We start from the raw sequence: 18,173 nt of genomic DNA on the forward strand, positions 1-18,173 counted from the left end.
CAGGCACATTTGCTGGTCAGTGTTGATTAAGTTCACACTCATCACAACTTTTTATTTAGCACATAGTTCTCACTCACCACCATATCTAGTTATTCAACATACAAGTAGACCATGAAGACCTCTTTTATTGAAAAGGCAACATATTTTAACAACTCTTTATGTGTTGCCATAAATTAGATCTAATGAACTAAACAGTAACTTCATATCTGACAACACATACATGTGTTCATTTTCTCAGCAATAATGCTAGACTCTAGACTTCACTATGGTTTTGACTGGCTGATCATATAATAATACCTCCCTCATCATTTCTACAGGAGCCGGTAACGATCGAGTCAGAATATGATTGATATTTAAAAAATGACATTAGTTTCGCCATGTTATAGCATGACTGCGTGCTATAAAAGGGACACACGGACGCTCGCGGATATCGATGTCTGCGTGCTCGCGCCAGTTTGGCTTTCCCGTTAAAGTACGATGGCAATGCGTTTACAGGCATGACTTACGTTTCCTATATTAATACTGGCAAATAAAGTAAAACTTGATCTGTGCGTAAATCGTAAACTTGAGGCACAACACCGGACACTTGGGCACATGCCCCCAGTAAAGGAGTCTAACGACGCCTGTGGTTCGGCAGGATTATTAAAATAGATGAAATTCACAATTCTGGCCATTTACCTTTGAAACGTTAAGTCCTAACTTGTAAAAAACAGTCACTGTAAGAAGACTTGAAGGAGGACAGAGACAGATGAAAACCACATCCGTTTTGACGGCTCTCAGCATTGAATAGTTTTAAACTGGCGCTATGATTGGTCTAATTATTAATATCCCAGGTTGCTGCCCAATGCGGTTAAACAACGGTTTTTTACAATGCGTATTTTGAAGTGACAAATCGTAGCAGCGTACTTTGATGTCTAAATGCGTATCTGCTACACAAAATGCGTAAAAGTTGGCAGGTCTGGCAATGATTGTTGTGTCTCTTTTCTCAGCTTCAAAATGCCTTGATTTTCTCCCCTAGACAGCTGAGCTGTCTGCATGTTGGTTCATGTTGTACACTTAATATTTGCTTGCCCAAATTTAGAAACAAAACCCCACGGATTCATGTTTTAAGTCCAGAGGGTTTGCAGTGAGGAGTGAAACAATAATGAGTCCCAAACCTGGGAAATTAGTCGGCAGTTTTACACTTCCTGCATCCGTGTCCTGAGGTCATTGTTTTTTTTAATGGGTTTTTGTTTAAACGTTCATATCTATGTGTGTGTTTAGTAATTTTTCAGATTTCAGCTTTAGACGTGCGCATCCAGACACTAGAGAGGATTAGCGATAGCGATAGTAAGTTTCAGTAAGGTAAAATCTGGATGCCTTAGGCGGAGTTAATAACCCCAACTATGGCAAAGGCTGCCATCTACCAGGATGATGACGATGAAACGAGGGTGGACATTTCGGCAAGACGATGATCCCAAACACACAGCCAAGGAAACTCTCAATTGGTTTCAGAGACAGAAAATAACGCTGCTAGAATGGCCCAGCCAATCACCTGACTCGAATCCAATGGAAAATCTATGGAAAGAACTAAAGATCAGAGTTCATAGAAGAAGCCCACAGAACCTTCAAGATTTGAAGACTATTGTATGGAAGAATGGGCCAAAATCACACCTGAGCAATGCATGCAACTCGTTTCTCCATACAGGAGGCGTCTCGAAGCCGTCATTACCAACAAAGGCTTTCGTACAAAGGATTAAATATGTTTCAGTAAGCGTGTTCAATACTTTTTCCCCCAGTGTCATTTAACATTATTAAACATAACTTAATTTACGGACATCTATGGTTCGATTTCTTTGCATGTGTGGATTGAATGGGTTGTTACCAACATTTGGTGAAAATTTCATTTCATGTCAATAGCACCTTTAGAAATAAATTCACTGAGAAAAATAGTGACGTGTTCAATACTTATTTTACCCACAGTAGGTACTCGAAGGTAATTTCCCATGTGTCCATGCTAACAATATACGCCGTTGTCAGTCAGAGGTTACTAAGAGTATTATTGTAGTTTAAAAACAAGCCTAGTTAATCGGTGACGATCCAGAGCCAGGGCCAGGGAGCAGAGAAGCAGGCTAACCTTCTGCTAGCTGCATTCAGTCGTCACCCAGGTTCACAATATAGAGACCGTGTCGGTTTCCCGAGCTAAACGATAATCTATAAACTCTCCGATCATTTGCTTTAGTAACCTTATTAACATAATATTACATCATAGCAAATGCAAAGCCAGCAACTTTGATCTAAAGCTAGGACTGTTAATTATAAGATCTCTTCTAATAAGCACTTATTTTTAATGAAATGATTACTGAACAGACGGTTTGTGTTCTACGTTTAACAAAAGCCTGGATTAAACAAAATGAGTTTGTCGCATTAAACGAAGCTTGTCCGCCCGGTTATAGTTATAAACATCAGTCACGCCTAACAGGCATAAGCTAGGCATTAAACAAGAATCTCGACACATGTTTAACTCAAGTTGTTCATACTAACATAACACGTGTAGCAGGCCCGGCTCCAGATAAGAGATGAAAGGTGGGCCAAGTGATATTCCTGGTGGGCCATCGGATTTGGGTGGGGGCGGTGGGGGGTTCTTTAATGCTTTAATCTCTCATGTCTATACTGTACCATATATTTAAGACAATTGTTGTGGGTTGTTTGTTATTGTTGTGTTTTTGTTTTCTTCATTTTTAATATTTTTTTGTACATATTTTGGAACTATTTAGTAACTTTATACATATATAAAGGGTTAACATGTTTATTTTTACATTCTCTCTTTTTGCATTTTTAATATTTTTTTGACCCCTTAACAGATCTTGTATATATTAAGTAACTTTAGATTTGATAAATAGGGGCAATTCTTTTAAAATAACTATTTACATCAACGAGAACAAACCTGTACATGTTGTATTTTATTAGGCTATATATAGTGTGTTAATCAAGTTCACTAACAGTTCTAATAAAGTTACTGTGACTGTCGTTTATTGCTTTATAAGCACGTCCGTTTACCTCAGAGGTTGCGTGAATGTGAATGAATGAGCTAAGTCTGTCTGTCTAGTGCCTCTTTTCCACCGGAAAGAACCGGGTGCTGGTTCAGAGCTAGCGCTGGTGCTGGTTCAAAGTTGGTTCCACTGGCGAACCTTCTAAGAACCGGTTTGCCTTTCCACCGGCTAGAGAGCATCACAGCGCCGAGTGTGACGTCACTGTATACGTGTCACGTGTCCCAGCAACGTTAGCGCAGCAGCGGCAAACACAAACACGACAACAATGGCGGATGTTGCTTTACTGTTAATGCTCATGGCTTTGTGAACCTGCATTAGCATCCAAACACGGCGAATAAAACGTGTACGTGCGGCTCCGTGTAATCTGTATAAACGGAGGTTGTAATCGATAAAATACATAGCGTTATTTTATCGTTAACACAGAAAAAATTTAGCTTTAGCATGTAGCTAACTACTATCATGTGTGCTGATAATGTATCATATCGCGGTAAAGTAAAAGTGTATTAAACATTAGTATACTTAAGGTCTTCGTAGCCTTCGTAGCTACTGTACAAAAGCCTTCGTAGCTACTGTACAAATAATCTCCTGGTGCTGCTAGATCGGTGTATTTCCCCAGCCTGATTAAAGATAAAAATAATCCTGATGTTTTTTTATTTAATACAGCAGCAAAATTTATTAGAAATAAAAACCACTGTCAAAAAGCGCACATCTTTTTGTAACACTGATGAATTCATGGCTTATTTTAAAGGAAAAATTGATAACATCAAGCAGAAAATTCAGACCATTCATTTAATACCAAACAATCGTATAGATAATGACAAGAGACTAATTTCACTGATTTCTTCTTCAAAATTATCAGCCTGCATACTGGATCCCTTATCCTCATGTTTCTTTAAACAGATACTACCAGTAGCTACCCAGCCCATCCTAAAGATAATAAATTCTTCCCTTGGCACAGGCGATGTGCCAAAATCTTTTAAGCTAGCAGTTATCAAACCTCTGAATAAAAAAATCTAATCTCAACCCAAGCCAGCTGTCTAACTATCGGCCATCTATAACTATCAAACCTCCCCTTTATCTCCGAGATCCTAGAGAAGGTTGTAGCTCAGCAGTTACGCTCAGACCTACATAGGAGTAATATTCATGAAGTGTATCAGTCAGGATTCAGGCCTCATCAGAGCACAGAGTCAGCGCTGGTTAAAGTTGTAAATGACCGGTTACTGGCCTCCGATCAGGGGTGTGTCTTTTTGTGGTTGTTGCTTGATCTTAGTGTAGCTTTTGATACCATTGACCAAGCTATTGTACTTTATAGGCTAAAACATGTTGTTGGTGTTAAAGAGAGTCAGGTCTCTCCTGGGTCAGGTCTTATATGACTGATCGCTATCAGTTCAGAGATCTAAATGATGACTACTCTAAACATACTAAAGTAATGTCCGGTGTTATGCAAGGTTCTGTTTTAGGCCCGTTGCTTTTCTCCCTATTTATGCTACTCCTTGGTGCAATTATTCGTACACATGGTATTAGCTCCCACCGTTAGCTGTGTGTCATCAGCATAAATCAGATGTGAGTTACCAGCTTAATAAGACTGAAGGTTGTGTAAAAGACATCAGACAGTGGATACTTACTAACTTCCTAAGGTTCACAGGCAGCCAGAAGTAAGCTTTCTGATTACAGAGTAACTCTTTCTATTGGATGGTCTTTCTATTACATCACATGCAGCAGTAAAAGACCTTGGTGTGATTATTGAGACCAGTCTGTCATTTGAAGCTCACATAAATAATATCACAAGGGACGCCTTCTTTCATCTCAGAAATATTGCTAAGATAAGAAATATGATGTCATTACATGATGCAGAAAGATGCATTTGTTACCGCTAGGTTGAATTATGGTAACGCTTTACTGTCTGGATGTTCAAGTAGGAGCATAAACAAGCTCCAGCAGCTAGTGTCCAAAAATACTATTATTAATCATCAATCCTGACGTTCTATCCCTGGTTGGAGTCTCGTCACCCAGCGTGCATTCTGCCAGGGATTCATCTGCATGGTCAGCCAGTGTCTCATGGGGATTGCTGGGGATGGAGCCACCCAGAGACCGTCACGCCTTCTCTTTGAACCAATGTTGTTGAAAGACTTTGGCAAGAAGGATAGCGACCAGCCACTTTTCCACCGAGGCAGTTCGAGTGCAGGTTCGGAGCCTAATTTAGAACCAGTTCTTTCTGTTTCGACCGCCAAAGCACCGGCTCCGAACCAGGAAAAGTGGTTCTTCAGTAGCACCAAAATGTTGCTGGTCTAGACTTAAGAACCGCTTGCGTCAGGAGCTGTGGGCGGGGCTACTTTTAGCGCATTTGATAATGTACCTTAAGTATACTAATGTTTAATACACTTTTACTTTACCACGATGAGCGATAAAACGATAACGATACGTATCGCGATAGACACGTGATCGATATCAATAAAAAATGTGTTCCATATTTTTTATTGTTCGTCGGAAGAAAACGGAGGTCGCGAAGCAAGTTTGGTTGCATTAACAAAGGCACTCGCTCTCTGGTGACCTAGCAACGTAGGGAGTGACACACGCTAACAGCCAATCGTGTAACAGTATTATGTTTGGTTGCGCTACATCGTTGTCTCGTGCCGGTCTGCTGGATTCCTCTTGAGAGGAAAAGTCGGCGCACAAGTATGGCAGTTTTTTAGACTTATGTTTACATTATAATTATTTGAGTTTTCCTGGTTGTTGACATTTCTGTCTTCTGATCAGAGGAAGGTTAAGTTTAGGTCCTTATTTCAAATGGGTCATTAAAAATATCAGTAATTATCGATATCGACTGATATGTAACACTGATATCGTGATACAGTTTTCAGCCATATCGCCCAGCACTAGTCTGGACTGAACTACAAACCTACATCATCCCTGCAGCACTCGATTATATCTCATACCATCACACCATGCACTGTATAACAGCCTTCTTTATACTTCTCTGACTACGTTGGGTAGGTCTATTCAACACTAGTAATAATCTACGTGGTTTGCATGCAGCTCGCCCTTCCTGAGCACTCCCAGCTCCGAGCGTGCACTCCACAGACAGCCCCGTGTAACACCAGGCACTGGTACGGTGTTTGATAAGATGTGGGAACAGGTTTATGTGTGTTTACATGCACACAAGCTTACTCATTAGCTCGGGGTGAAACCGGGGAAAAGTGTCAAGTCAGTGTTAACCCTATAGATAAATATGAGCGGTGGATGGAGACGAGTGTAATATCCATATTAGTGTTCATCTGAAACGCTCGCTTGGAAGAACACACAGCAATTCTCACAGCACTGGAAAGTATGAAGCACTTGGAAAGGTTTCATGTGCAATTCTGCCAAGGGTGGGGCTAATCACAAGGTATCTGAAGAGACACTCCTATACGCAGGTTAAAATTAAACCTGGTGGCCTTCACGCTGTTAACAACAACACAGATGCAGCACCAACACACTCCTTTTGTGTCTAATTAAAGCATACAACACGTCCTGTAATGAGCCTGAAGCCATTTTCTCAGTAACGACACAAGTAGATAGATAGATAGGGGAACGACACAAGCAGGTAGGTAGGTAGGTAGGTAGGTAGGTAGGTAGGTAGGTAGGTAGGTAGGTAGGTAGGTAGATAGATAGATAGATAGATAGATAGATAGATAGATAGATAGATAGATAGATAGATAGATGTTTGTGAAGGAAATGGTCTGTATGGAAATGTGTGGTTGGTTTTATTTGCTCCATCAGATAAACGGGATTCGTTTATAACTGTATTCCGTTTGTAACTAAATCAAATCAGAGTTTTTTCCTTCACAAAATGATTGTTACTTTACTGTCGTCAGGTGACCGATAACACAGCCAATAGTTCTGGGTGAGTTGTGTACGTCAGGAATCTCAAACCGTGCTCGTTGGTGAAAAGCAGCAATTTTTGTAGCCTTCTGGTTGTTGATCTGATCTGGAAAAAAGCCCCATGAGAGACCACAAAGTGCCCAAACACTTCCAGACTTTTTCCCCCTTTTTTATATACGTGGGTTATATCTCGGCACGTGCCACTCTGCTTTCTGACAGAAATGTCATGTTTCGTTCGAGTTTAATAAACGTTTTGATCTTTATCTTGGCGAGTCGGCTCTACTTACAGACGCAAAGCATCGCAGCCCGAGTGTAACGGTCAGGTAAGATTCGTACACACACACACACACACACACACACACGACAAACTAGAGCAAAGTCAGTGCCACGGTAAAGACATTCCCTCCGTTGATGTTTTGCTGATGGTGGATGGAGATCTAACCATGTTAGGTCTAAACTCTCCCACAGGTGTTCAGATGGGTTTCCTTCTGTTGAGACTGAAGACCACATATCATTTTCATACTCATACAACCATTCAGTAGCCTGTGTGGAAGTGAACACCGTCATCCTAGAAGACAATATTCCAATCAGGATATAAATATTTCATCATAAGCTGAAGGTAATCGGAGTGAATGTTTATTTGTTTTTTTGGAGTCGACTTGTAGCTGTTATATATGTGTGTGTGCTAGGCTTAAGGGGCAACAGGTGTAAAGGTGCATGGGGTAAAAAAAAAACCTCATTTGTCTCTCATTGTTAAATATGTAAAGCTTAATTAAATTTGAATGCCTGAGCCTCATCCAATCGTGTACAAAAAGCTCCTACAGGTTCAACTATAGTTTAACACTTTATCCACCAACTTGTAATGAAGCCATGGTTTAAAACTTTTTTCCTCTACATATTTTTCACGCTGTTTGTACTAATGATGAATAAAAATCATCTCTCTGCTCTTGGTAAAGTTTTGTTTCCTCATCCAACATTAAAAAAACTTCACACCACCTTTTGCAAAATGGGAGTTTAATGTTTATGCTGCATGTTGAAACGTACTACAGGTCACAGAGCTGTAACTCCAGCGAGTGCTCACACTATGCTCAGACCGTCTGTAATGCAAATCTGACTGTGTGGATTAATCCGCATGATTAGATCACACAGGGATGTGAGAACGCTGTTGAAAGCGAGCCAAATAAATGACTAGTCATACACGTTTCCCCGCTTAGGTGCCGCGAGAAAACTGTAGCTCGGAGACAAAACACAATCCTACAACTTACGGTCTTTGTCACTGACGTTACAAAAGCTATACAGACTGGAACAAAGTCGTTATCGAGCTGGACAAACGTATCATCCTGTCCTTAGTCGATTCATGTACTAATTTCCTTTGGTCTGTAATAAAACGTACGTAAGAGGAGTTTTTTAATTAAGGTTTACACAACACTTCAGCCCAACCGTGCATTTCTGTGTCAACCGTGAAGAAGACAAAATATCAAAGCAAAACTCTACACAACACTACGAGAGTCGGGTGACAATAAGTGCTGTGGAAAAGTTTTAGGTAGGTGTGAAAAAATGTGATAAAGTAAGACTGCTTCCGAAAATAGAAGTGTAGACGTGTTAATAGTTTATTTTATCAGTTAAACACGATGGAAAGTAAATGAATAGAAGAGAAATCCAAAATCACAACAATATTTATTGTGAACAACATTTTGCCTGCATCAATTCTTCTAGGAAGAGTTCCAAACATCTTGTAGAACTAAACACAGATCTTCTGTGGATGTCAGATCCTTCTGTCTCTTCGTGTGATCCCAGACAGACATGATGGATTCAGGACTCTGTGGGTGACAAACCATCGCTTCCACGATCCTTGTTCTTCTCTACACTAAACACAGCTTTTAATTCCATAGGCTGTCTCTTTGGGGTTGTTGACCTGCTGTAGAATAAATCTGAGGCCTGACCAGACGCCTCCCTGATGATACAACACGATGGAGACGTATCTGCCCGTGTGTCTCAGCACTGAGGACACCGTTAATCCTGACCGAATCTCACACTCCGGTTAAATAAACTCAGCCCCGAACTTGTGAGGAATCTCCACCATGCTTCACTGTTACCTCACTATTGTACCCCTCTCCAACCCTTCAGTAAACAATCTGCCTCCTGCTACAGCCACAAGCTTTGACTCATCAGTCTGTTTTGTGCATAGTTAAGTCACTTAGCCTTGTTTCTACATCAGAGGTATGGCTTTTTGGTTGCAAGCCTTCCATGAAGCCCACATCTGGCCAGACTTCACCAGACAGTAGATGGGGTTTATCATCAGGTCCCAGTGGCTTCTACCAGTTCTTTGCTGATAGCATTGCTGGACATGATGTGTCTCATCTGCTGCATGACGTTTCCTCTGCCAACCGAAACATCTACGATCCTCAACAATGACCTTTTCTTAAATAGCTTAAACATATTAAAAATCTTTGCCTGGGGGCGACCATGATGATGCAATAGAACTATCACGTGTCTTGTTGCTGTGTTCAGTCTTGCCATGATGTATGACCTGTGATATGAAAATGTGTTTCACAACGTCACCTGTAGCAGCGTCTGGCTGTAACTCCTGCAGGTTTAAGCCCCTATACTTCTGTTACTGTTTTATTTAATGACTGTGTTTCAACCTACATATGAAACTGGTGATCATTAGCACCTGCTTAAGATAATTGGTTAATGAGTATTAATTTGATTTAGATTCTTGTCTGTTCGCTCACTTTGCATTTTGCAAATCTTTAAAAACAAACTATTTTATAAAGCATTCTTACTTTATAGCATTTCTTCACACCTGCCTAAAACGTTCACACAGCACTGTATAACTCTGTATTAACAGAACCCCGAAGCTGTTTACACAACCTGCCATCCTTTTCTAACCTCCGTCTTCTGAAACACTCTTACATCCGAGAGACTGAAACCGATCCGACGTTTGACAATTTATTTGATGTTTATATACAATGGCTAAAAGTCTACACACCCCCGGATCCGACTAAAAATGTGATGTGACCTGAATCATTCTGTGCATAAGAGATACTCTTATGGGGATGTGGTAGCTCAGTGGTTAAGGTGTTGGTTATGGGTTCGAACCCCAGGTCCACCAAGCTGCCACTGCTGGGCCCCTGAGCAAGGCCCTTAACCCTCAGTTGCTCAGTTGTAAGTCACTCTGGATAATGGTGTCTGCTAAAAGCTGTAAATGTACTCTTAGTTTTTGCAATAAAAAGAAGGAAAATATTAAAGTGATGTCACCTTTATAGACTCTTGAGTGATGTAATACAACCAAAAGGTGTTTCAACAAAAAAAAAAAGCTTTAGTTTTAGGATTTGCATAACGAGGTTATTGTAACATTTTTCCAACTTTCCCCTAAAACCTAAAACCTGCCTTGTTTTACGACTTGATCTTAATATGTTGTAAATTAACACTGAAGGAGAAAAAAAATTTCAGGCATGATTTAGCTCGGTTTCATTTCATTGACTTTTTTTATACCTTGTCTATTTTTAGTAATTATATATTTGTGTTTTCTTAGAACAAGCGCACATTCACCGTGGAGCTGTTTACAACCCGCTCTTCTCAGCCTGGAAACAACAAATAGTTCAATCCGACTGTGATTTCAATCCTGCTTGATAGACGTGTATTTTCTTAACGATTAACAAAACGATTTTGTAAAAGGAGACGGCATGTGACCTCTGACCAGGAAAAAAAACAATGTCAGAAACACCCCCAAAGCTGACATTCTGACCAGGGGGTTTCTGAATCGGAGTTTCAGCGAATGGCATCAAATAAAAAAAAAATCAGCTAGAAACACAGTGGCACTTAAAATGAGTCAACAGACAGACATCGTTTCTTGTTAAATCCAGATGACTGACTGTAAAGGCCACTGAACACGGGTCTTTCCCATTCTGTTGCTCGACTAAATCGATCGATCCATCCCACATTTCTAGAATTAAGCCCATTTTACACCAAAAATGAAAAGCCCTGAATCCTGCTTTCAGGAAAACACACACACACACACACACACACACACACACACACACACACACACACACACACACACACACACACACACCAATCAGTCTGGCTTTATATATAAACCATAATTTGCACATGGTGAGGAAAATCCAGAAATAAATGTGCTCCGAGCTTTTTTCTGCACGACTCCACTGTGCGCTTTACTACAGCTTGATCCCTGAAAGCATTTACAAGCTCTTCTGTCTGTGAATTGTTCTAGCAGTACACACCTTTATCCAGAGCACAGGTGAGAGCAGCAGAACAGCTTTTACTGTTAACACAGACCTTACCGTACTGGAAGAAATAACACGTAGATCCGACAGCATTCATTACAGCACAATAGCCACATGAGACACGTCGGATTTTTCTGTGAAATAATCAAGGCAATCTAATACGATTCGTGACGAAGGCGTCATGCCGAGATCCTACGGGCTCGCGGCCGAATACGTAGCCTACAACTGCGACCGAGCGAGATCCTCGTCAGCACGACGTCTTAGGAATCATTAAACACACTCGTCACCGGTACTTTTTACATTCTTATGAAGGTTCAAAGGTCTGAAATTCTTCAGTACCTTCTTCCTGTTTGCCATACAGAGATGTTTCCTGATCAGGAACTCAATTCCTGTCGAAGATTTTGTCAACAGTGTCAGTCAGTACATCAGCAGGAAACACTTGTTAAAGGCAAGAGTCGTAAGGACTCGTCTTCGTTATCCACAGATGAACTGATAACGTTTTGGCCGCGATCCAAACAAGGTCGTGTACGATCTAAAGGTATCTGACACGAACGCATGAGTAACAAGAAAAACTAGACTTGCGGGTGTCGGAGACATCCCTGTTAACGTGAAGACCTTTTATACACTGGATGTGGTCTGAGCTGGTGACTGGATATTAAGATGGACAAACTCATACCTGAGCTTTGAAAGTGACAGCGTGGGCACATCGTGAAAGGAGACAATACTTGAATCTGAAGTTCCAGTGTATAAAATGTCTACACACTGAAACCAAACCAAAGGAAATCATCAGGAAGTATCAGTCAAATTCCTCTGCTGTTTCCTTTCACCTCTCACAAACATGGCAGTAGGTAAAGTGGCTATGATAACTTGGTACTAGGTGAAAGCCTGTCGTTCCAGCCGTGGTGTATTCAGGCCAGCATTCCCTGGACCCCAAAGATTATTGAGCAATGTTATATTATTGCCTGTTGTAATTAACACACGTGTTGTGTTTGAAAAATCTCTAACCCTGATCTTTCAGCAAACCGAGAACCTGCAGTGTCAATGCATTCATGTATTAAGCTCTCGGTCTGCTGTCGCTCATCCCACTCGTACCTCATAATTTACATTTCTAATATAAACTCCTTCTTCGGCACATAGTCGGACCTGCGTGCCACCGTAAAGGAGACGTTCTTAGCTTAGTACTGACTCATTATACGACGATCAGTGGCTCTGAAAGTGGGGTCTAAAATTCAGGATGAAATTATTACGACAGAAATATTACTAATGTAGAAACTATGAGAAGCATCACTGATGATTTGAATCACAGCCTCTTCCTCATTTCGCCTCGAGGAGATTTTCCTCACCTCTGCCTCGTCACATACGGATTTCAGCTAAAGCCGTCACTTTTTGAAAGCGCCTATCGTGAACCCGATATACAAATAAAATGACACTTCAGTGAAAGTGAGTAAGGTGTTTATAGGCCAAAGTGAAGACAATGAATCAACACTTTGACCATCCACATGATTAACGGTGAGAGAGGAGGATTAAAAAAAAAGGCTTAAATCGAATCCCTCAATTAATTTATACTCGTGGACAATCGACGGATTCAACGTAACGATGTAGATCTAATAACAAGGTTAATGCTGTTTAGAGAGAGACAGAGAGAGAGAGAGAGACAGAGACAGAACTACATGTTTTAGTAGTAAATGTATATAAACTTCAGTATAAACAGCAGTTCAGTGTAAAATGCTGCAGTTAAACAGGAGGAATGTAGGAATGTTGTGCTCAGGACCAGACAAGCAAGTTCACTAAATGTAGAACACCTTAAAGTCCTCTGTGTCCTTAAAGACTGTCAGCAAGTCTCACAGTAACACACACATAAAGACACACAGTAAAGTGTAACACGGAACAGTAACACACACACACAACCCCACAGTAACACACACACACACACACACACACACACAACCCCACAGTAACACACACACACAACCCCACAGTAACACACCCACAACCCCACAGTAACACAGACATAAAGACACACAGTAAAGTGTAACACGGAACAGTAACACACACACAACCCCACGGTAACACACACACACACACACACACAACCCCACAGTAACACACACACACAACCCCACAGTAACACAGACATAAAGACACACAGTAAAGTGTAACACGGAACAGTAACACACACACACAACCCCACGGTAACACACACACACACACACACACACAACCCCACAGTAACACACACACACAACCCCACAGTAACACAGACATAAAGACACACAGTAAAGTGTAACACGGAACAGTAACACACACACAAAACCCCACAGTAACACACACACACAAAACCCCACAGTAACACACACACACACAACCCCACAGTAACACACACACACACACACACACACACACACACAAAACCCCACAGTAACACACACACACAAAACCCCACAGTAACACACACACACAAAACCCCACAGTAACACACACACACAAAACCCCACAGTAACACACACACACACACACACACACACACAAAACCCCACAGTAACACACACACAAAACCCCACAGTAACACACACACAAAACCCCACAGTAACACACACACAAAACCCCACAGTAACACACACACAAAACCCCACAGTAACACACACACACACACACAACCCCACAGTAACACACACACACACACACACACACACAAAACCCCACAGTAACACACACACAAAACCCCACAGTAACACACACACACAAAACCCCACAGTAACACACACACACACACACACAACCCTACAGTAACACACACACACACACACAACCCTACAGTAACACACACACACACACAACCCTACAGTAACACACACACACACACACAACCCTACAGTAACACACACACACACACAACCCTACAGTAACACACACACAACCCTACAGTAACACACACACACACACAACCCTACAGTAACACACACACACACACAACCCTACAGTAACACACACACACACACAACCCTACAGTAACACACACACACAACCCTACAGTAACACACACACACAACCCTACAGTAACACACACACACAACCCTACAGTAACACACACACACAACCCTACAGTAACACACACACACACACAACCCTACAGTAACACACACACACACAACCCTACAGTAACACACACACACACACACACACACACACCCCTACAGTAACACACACACACACACAACCCTACAGTAACACACACACAACCCCACAGTAACACACACACACACAACCCCACAGTAACACACACACACACAACCCTACAGTAACACACACACAACCCTACAGTAACACACACACAACCCTACAGTAACACACACACAACCCTACAGTAACACACACACACACAACCCCACAGTAACACACACACACACACAACCCCACAGTAACACACACACACACACAACCCCACAGTAACACACACACACACACAACCCCACAGTAACACACACACACACACAACCCCACAGTAACACACACACACACACAACCCCACAGTAACACACACACACACAGAACCCCATAGTAACACACATACACACACAACCCCACAGTAACACACACACACACACAACCCCACAGTAACACACACACAACCCCACAGTAACACACACACAACCCCACAGTAACACACACACAACCCCACAGTAACACACACACAACCCCACAGTAACACACACACAACCCCACAGTAACACACACACAACCCCACAGTAACACACACACAACCCCACAGTAACACACACACACAAAACCCCACAGTAACACACACACACACAACCCCACAGTAACACACACACACACACACAACCCCACAGTAACACACACACACACAACCCCACAGTAACACACACACACACACACACACACACACACACACACACAACCCCACAGTAACACACACACACACACACACACACAACCCCACAGTAACACACACACACACACACACACACACACAACCCTACAGTAACACACACACACACACACACACACAACCCTACAGTAACACACACACACACACAACCCTACAGTAACACACACACACACACAACCCTACAGTAACACACACACACAACCCTACAGTAACACACACACACAACCCTACAGTAACACACACACACAACCCTACAGTAACACACACACACACAACCCTACAGTAACACACACACACAACCCCACAGTGACACACACACACACAACCCCACAGTGACACACACACACACAACCCCACAGTGACACACACACACAACCCCACAGTGACACACACACAACCCCACAGTGACACACACACAACCCCACAGTGACACACACACAACCCCACAGTGACACACACACACACACACACAACCCCACAGTAACACACACACACACACACACACACAACCCCACAGTAACACACACACACACACACACACACAACCCCACAGTAACACACACACACACACACACAACCCCACAGTAACACACACACACACAACCCCACAGTAACACACACACACACACACACAACCCCACAGTAACACACACACACACACACACAACCCCACAGTAACACACACACACACACACACACACAACCCCACAGTAACACACACACACACACACACAACCCCACAGTGACACACACACACACACAACCCCACAGTGACACACACACACACACAACCCCACAGTGACACACACACACACACAACCCCACAGTGACACACACACACACACAACCCCACAGTGACACACACACACACACAACCCCACAGTGACACACACACACACAACCCCACAGTAACACACACACAACCCCACAGTGACACACACACACACACACACACAACCCCACAGTGACACACACACACACAACCCCACAGTAACACACACACAACCCCACAGTAACACACACACAACCCCACAGTAACACAGTAAAGTGTAACACAGACATTAACACAGACATTGACATTAACACAGACATTGACATTAACACAGACATTGACATTAACACAGACATTAACACAGTAAAGTGTAACTCAGACATTAACACAGACATTCACACAGACATTCACACAGTAAAGTGTAACTCAGACATTAACACAGACATTAACACAGACATTAACACAGACATTCACACAGTAAAGTGTAACTCAGACATTAACACAGACATTCACACAGACATTCACACAGACATTAACACAGACATTAACACAGACATTAACACAGACATTAACACAGACATTAACACAGACATTAACACAGACATTAACACAGTAAAGTGTAACACAGACATTAACACAGACATTAACACAGACATTCACACAGTAAAGTGTAACTCAGACATTAACACAGACATTCACACAGACATTCACACAGACATTCACACAGACATTCACACAGACATTAACACAGACATTCACACAGACATTCACACAGACATTCACACAGACATTAACACAGACATTAACACAGACATTCACACAGTAAAGTGTAACTCAGACATTAACACAGACATTAACACAGACATTCACACAGTAAAGTGTAACTCAGACATTAACACAGACATTAACACAGACATTCACACAGTAAAGTGTAACTCAGACATTAACACAGACATTCACACAGACATTCACAGACATTAACACAGACATTAACACAGTAAAGTGTAACACAGACATTAACACAGTAAAGTGTAACACAGACATTAACACAGACATTAACACAGTAAAGTGTAACACAGACATTAACACAGTAAAGTGTCACTGTGCTGAACTCACCCATTACTGCCCGTTGGTGCGCGAGCGCCTGTAAGCCGACGTTAGCTAGCAGCTTGTTTGCTAGCTTTGTGTATTATTTATCTATCCGTGTGGCTCAGATGTGCGCTGACGTGGATCCTCTTTAATTGCTGCTCTTCTTCTTCTTCTTTTTATTATTATTGTTGTTGTTGTGATGATACGCGAAATAAATCCATGCGGTTTTTGCCCTTCACGACGACTTGGCGGTTGTTTCCGAGATAAGGTCCCCTTTATTTTCTCTGCTTTACGTGTACAGTGCAGGAAGTTATCCCGAAGTCTCCACCTTTCTTGGATTTCCCTGAAACTACTGGTGCCACAACAGCGAGAAAACTTCGCGATATTTCAGTAACGGAATCGCGCGAGACCGAGACCGAGACCCGCTCGCGCACGCTCGCGCGCACACAGGAATGCCACGAGGCGTGCTATAAAAAAAACAACAACATAGGAAACAAATTCATGAATCAGATATCATGCACGTATCAGGGGGGGTAATAATGCATGCTAAGGCAGAACACAAACACCTGGATCAGACTGCATGCTTTAGCAGCAGTGTTTGCATGAGGTGGTGTTTGTGTACACAGTCACACAGATGGGGTTTTTAAGAAGTGAAACAGGGGCTTGATGTTTAGGTATATCATTTTTCCCCCTTAACATTGCTTTAAAAAAATCATAAAAAAATAAATAAATAATGCATATATAAATATAATAATACTTAGTCTATATACAGACAGACAGACAGAACTTTCTGATTCATCATGTAAAGACTTCACTGTAATCAGCAAAATGTACACGAGCAGATATAACATCAGGCCAGTGAAAAGGCAGTATTGTTGCATGGATGCTCTGAACTCATCTCCTGCATGTGGCTAAACTAATTTGCATGAAATTTGAGTTTCAAGCTGTTGACAGTATTCTGAATTTGTTCCAATCAAAGTGTGTTTCAGGGCTCGTGCTCTTCCTTTAACACTCTATACTGATTACTTGCATTGTATTTAAACAGCTTTTTATTGCACAGAGGAATTGTGCAGTTTATTTTTAAGGGGAAATCCAATGGATATACAGTACCTTAGTACAGAATAGTAAGTAACTTCCTCCTTTTACTGAGTCGAATCTCTGAAACTGTTTGTACAGTGGAGGAATGATATGATGATATGATGGTGATTCCACGAGTATATCAGCAGTTTGTATCTCACTGACATTACATTTACGAA

The 18,173-nt window shown here is 41.8% G+C and overlaps 1 protein-coding gene across 2 annotated transcripts in view; it reads right to left on the reverse strand.

The window, feature by feature from the left end:
- LOC113647023 (CD2-associated protein) overlaps window positions 1–17,403 on the reverse strand; it is a 53,836-nt gene extending 36,433 nt beyond the window's left edge. The window contains exon 1 of one of the 2 annotated variants that reach the window (XM_047801352.1): window positions 16,945–17,403. In XM_047801352.1, the coding sequence (XP_047657308.1) occupies window positions 16,945–16,948 (4 nt within the window). In that variant the 5' untranslated portion in view covers window positions 16,949–17,403. Of the gene's footprint in view, window positions 1–11,203; window positions 11,404–16,944 lie in introns of those variants that run through there. The other variant, XM_047801351.1, reaches the window with a different exon arrangement.
- Between the last annotated feature and the right edge of the window lie 770 nt (window positions 17,404–18,173).

This window comes from Tachysurus fulvidraco, chromosome 16, assembly GCF_022655615.1.
Source record: "Tachysurus fulvidraco isolate hzauxx_2018 chromosome 16, HZAU_PFXX_2.0, whole genome shotgun sequence".
NCBI classification, from domain to species: Eukaryota; Metazoa; Chordata; class Actinopteri; order Siluriformes; family Bagridae; genus Tachysurus; species Tachysurus fulvidraco.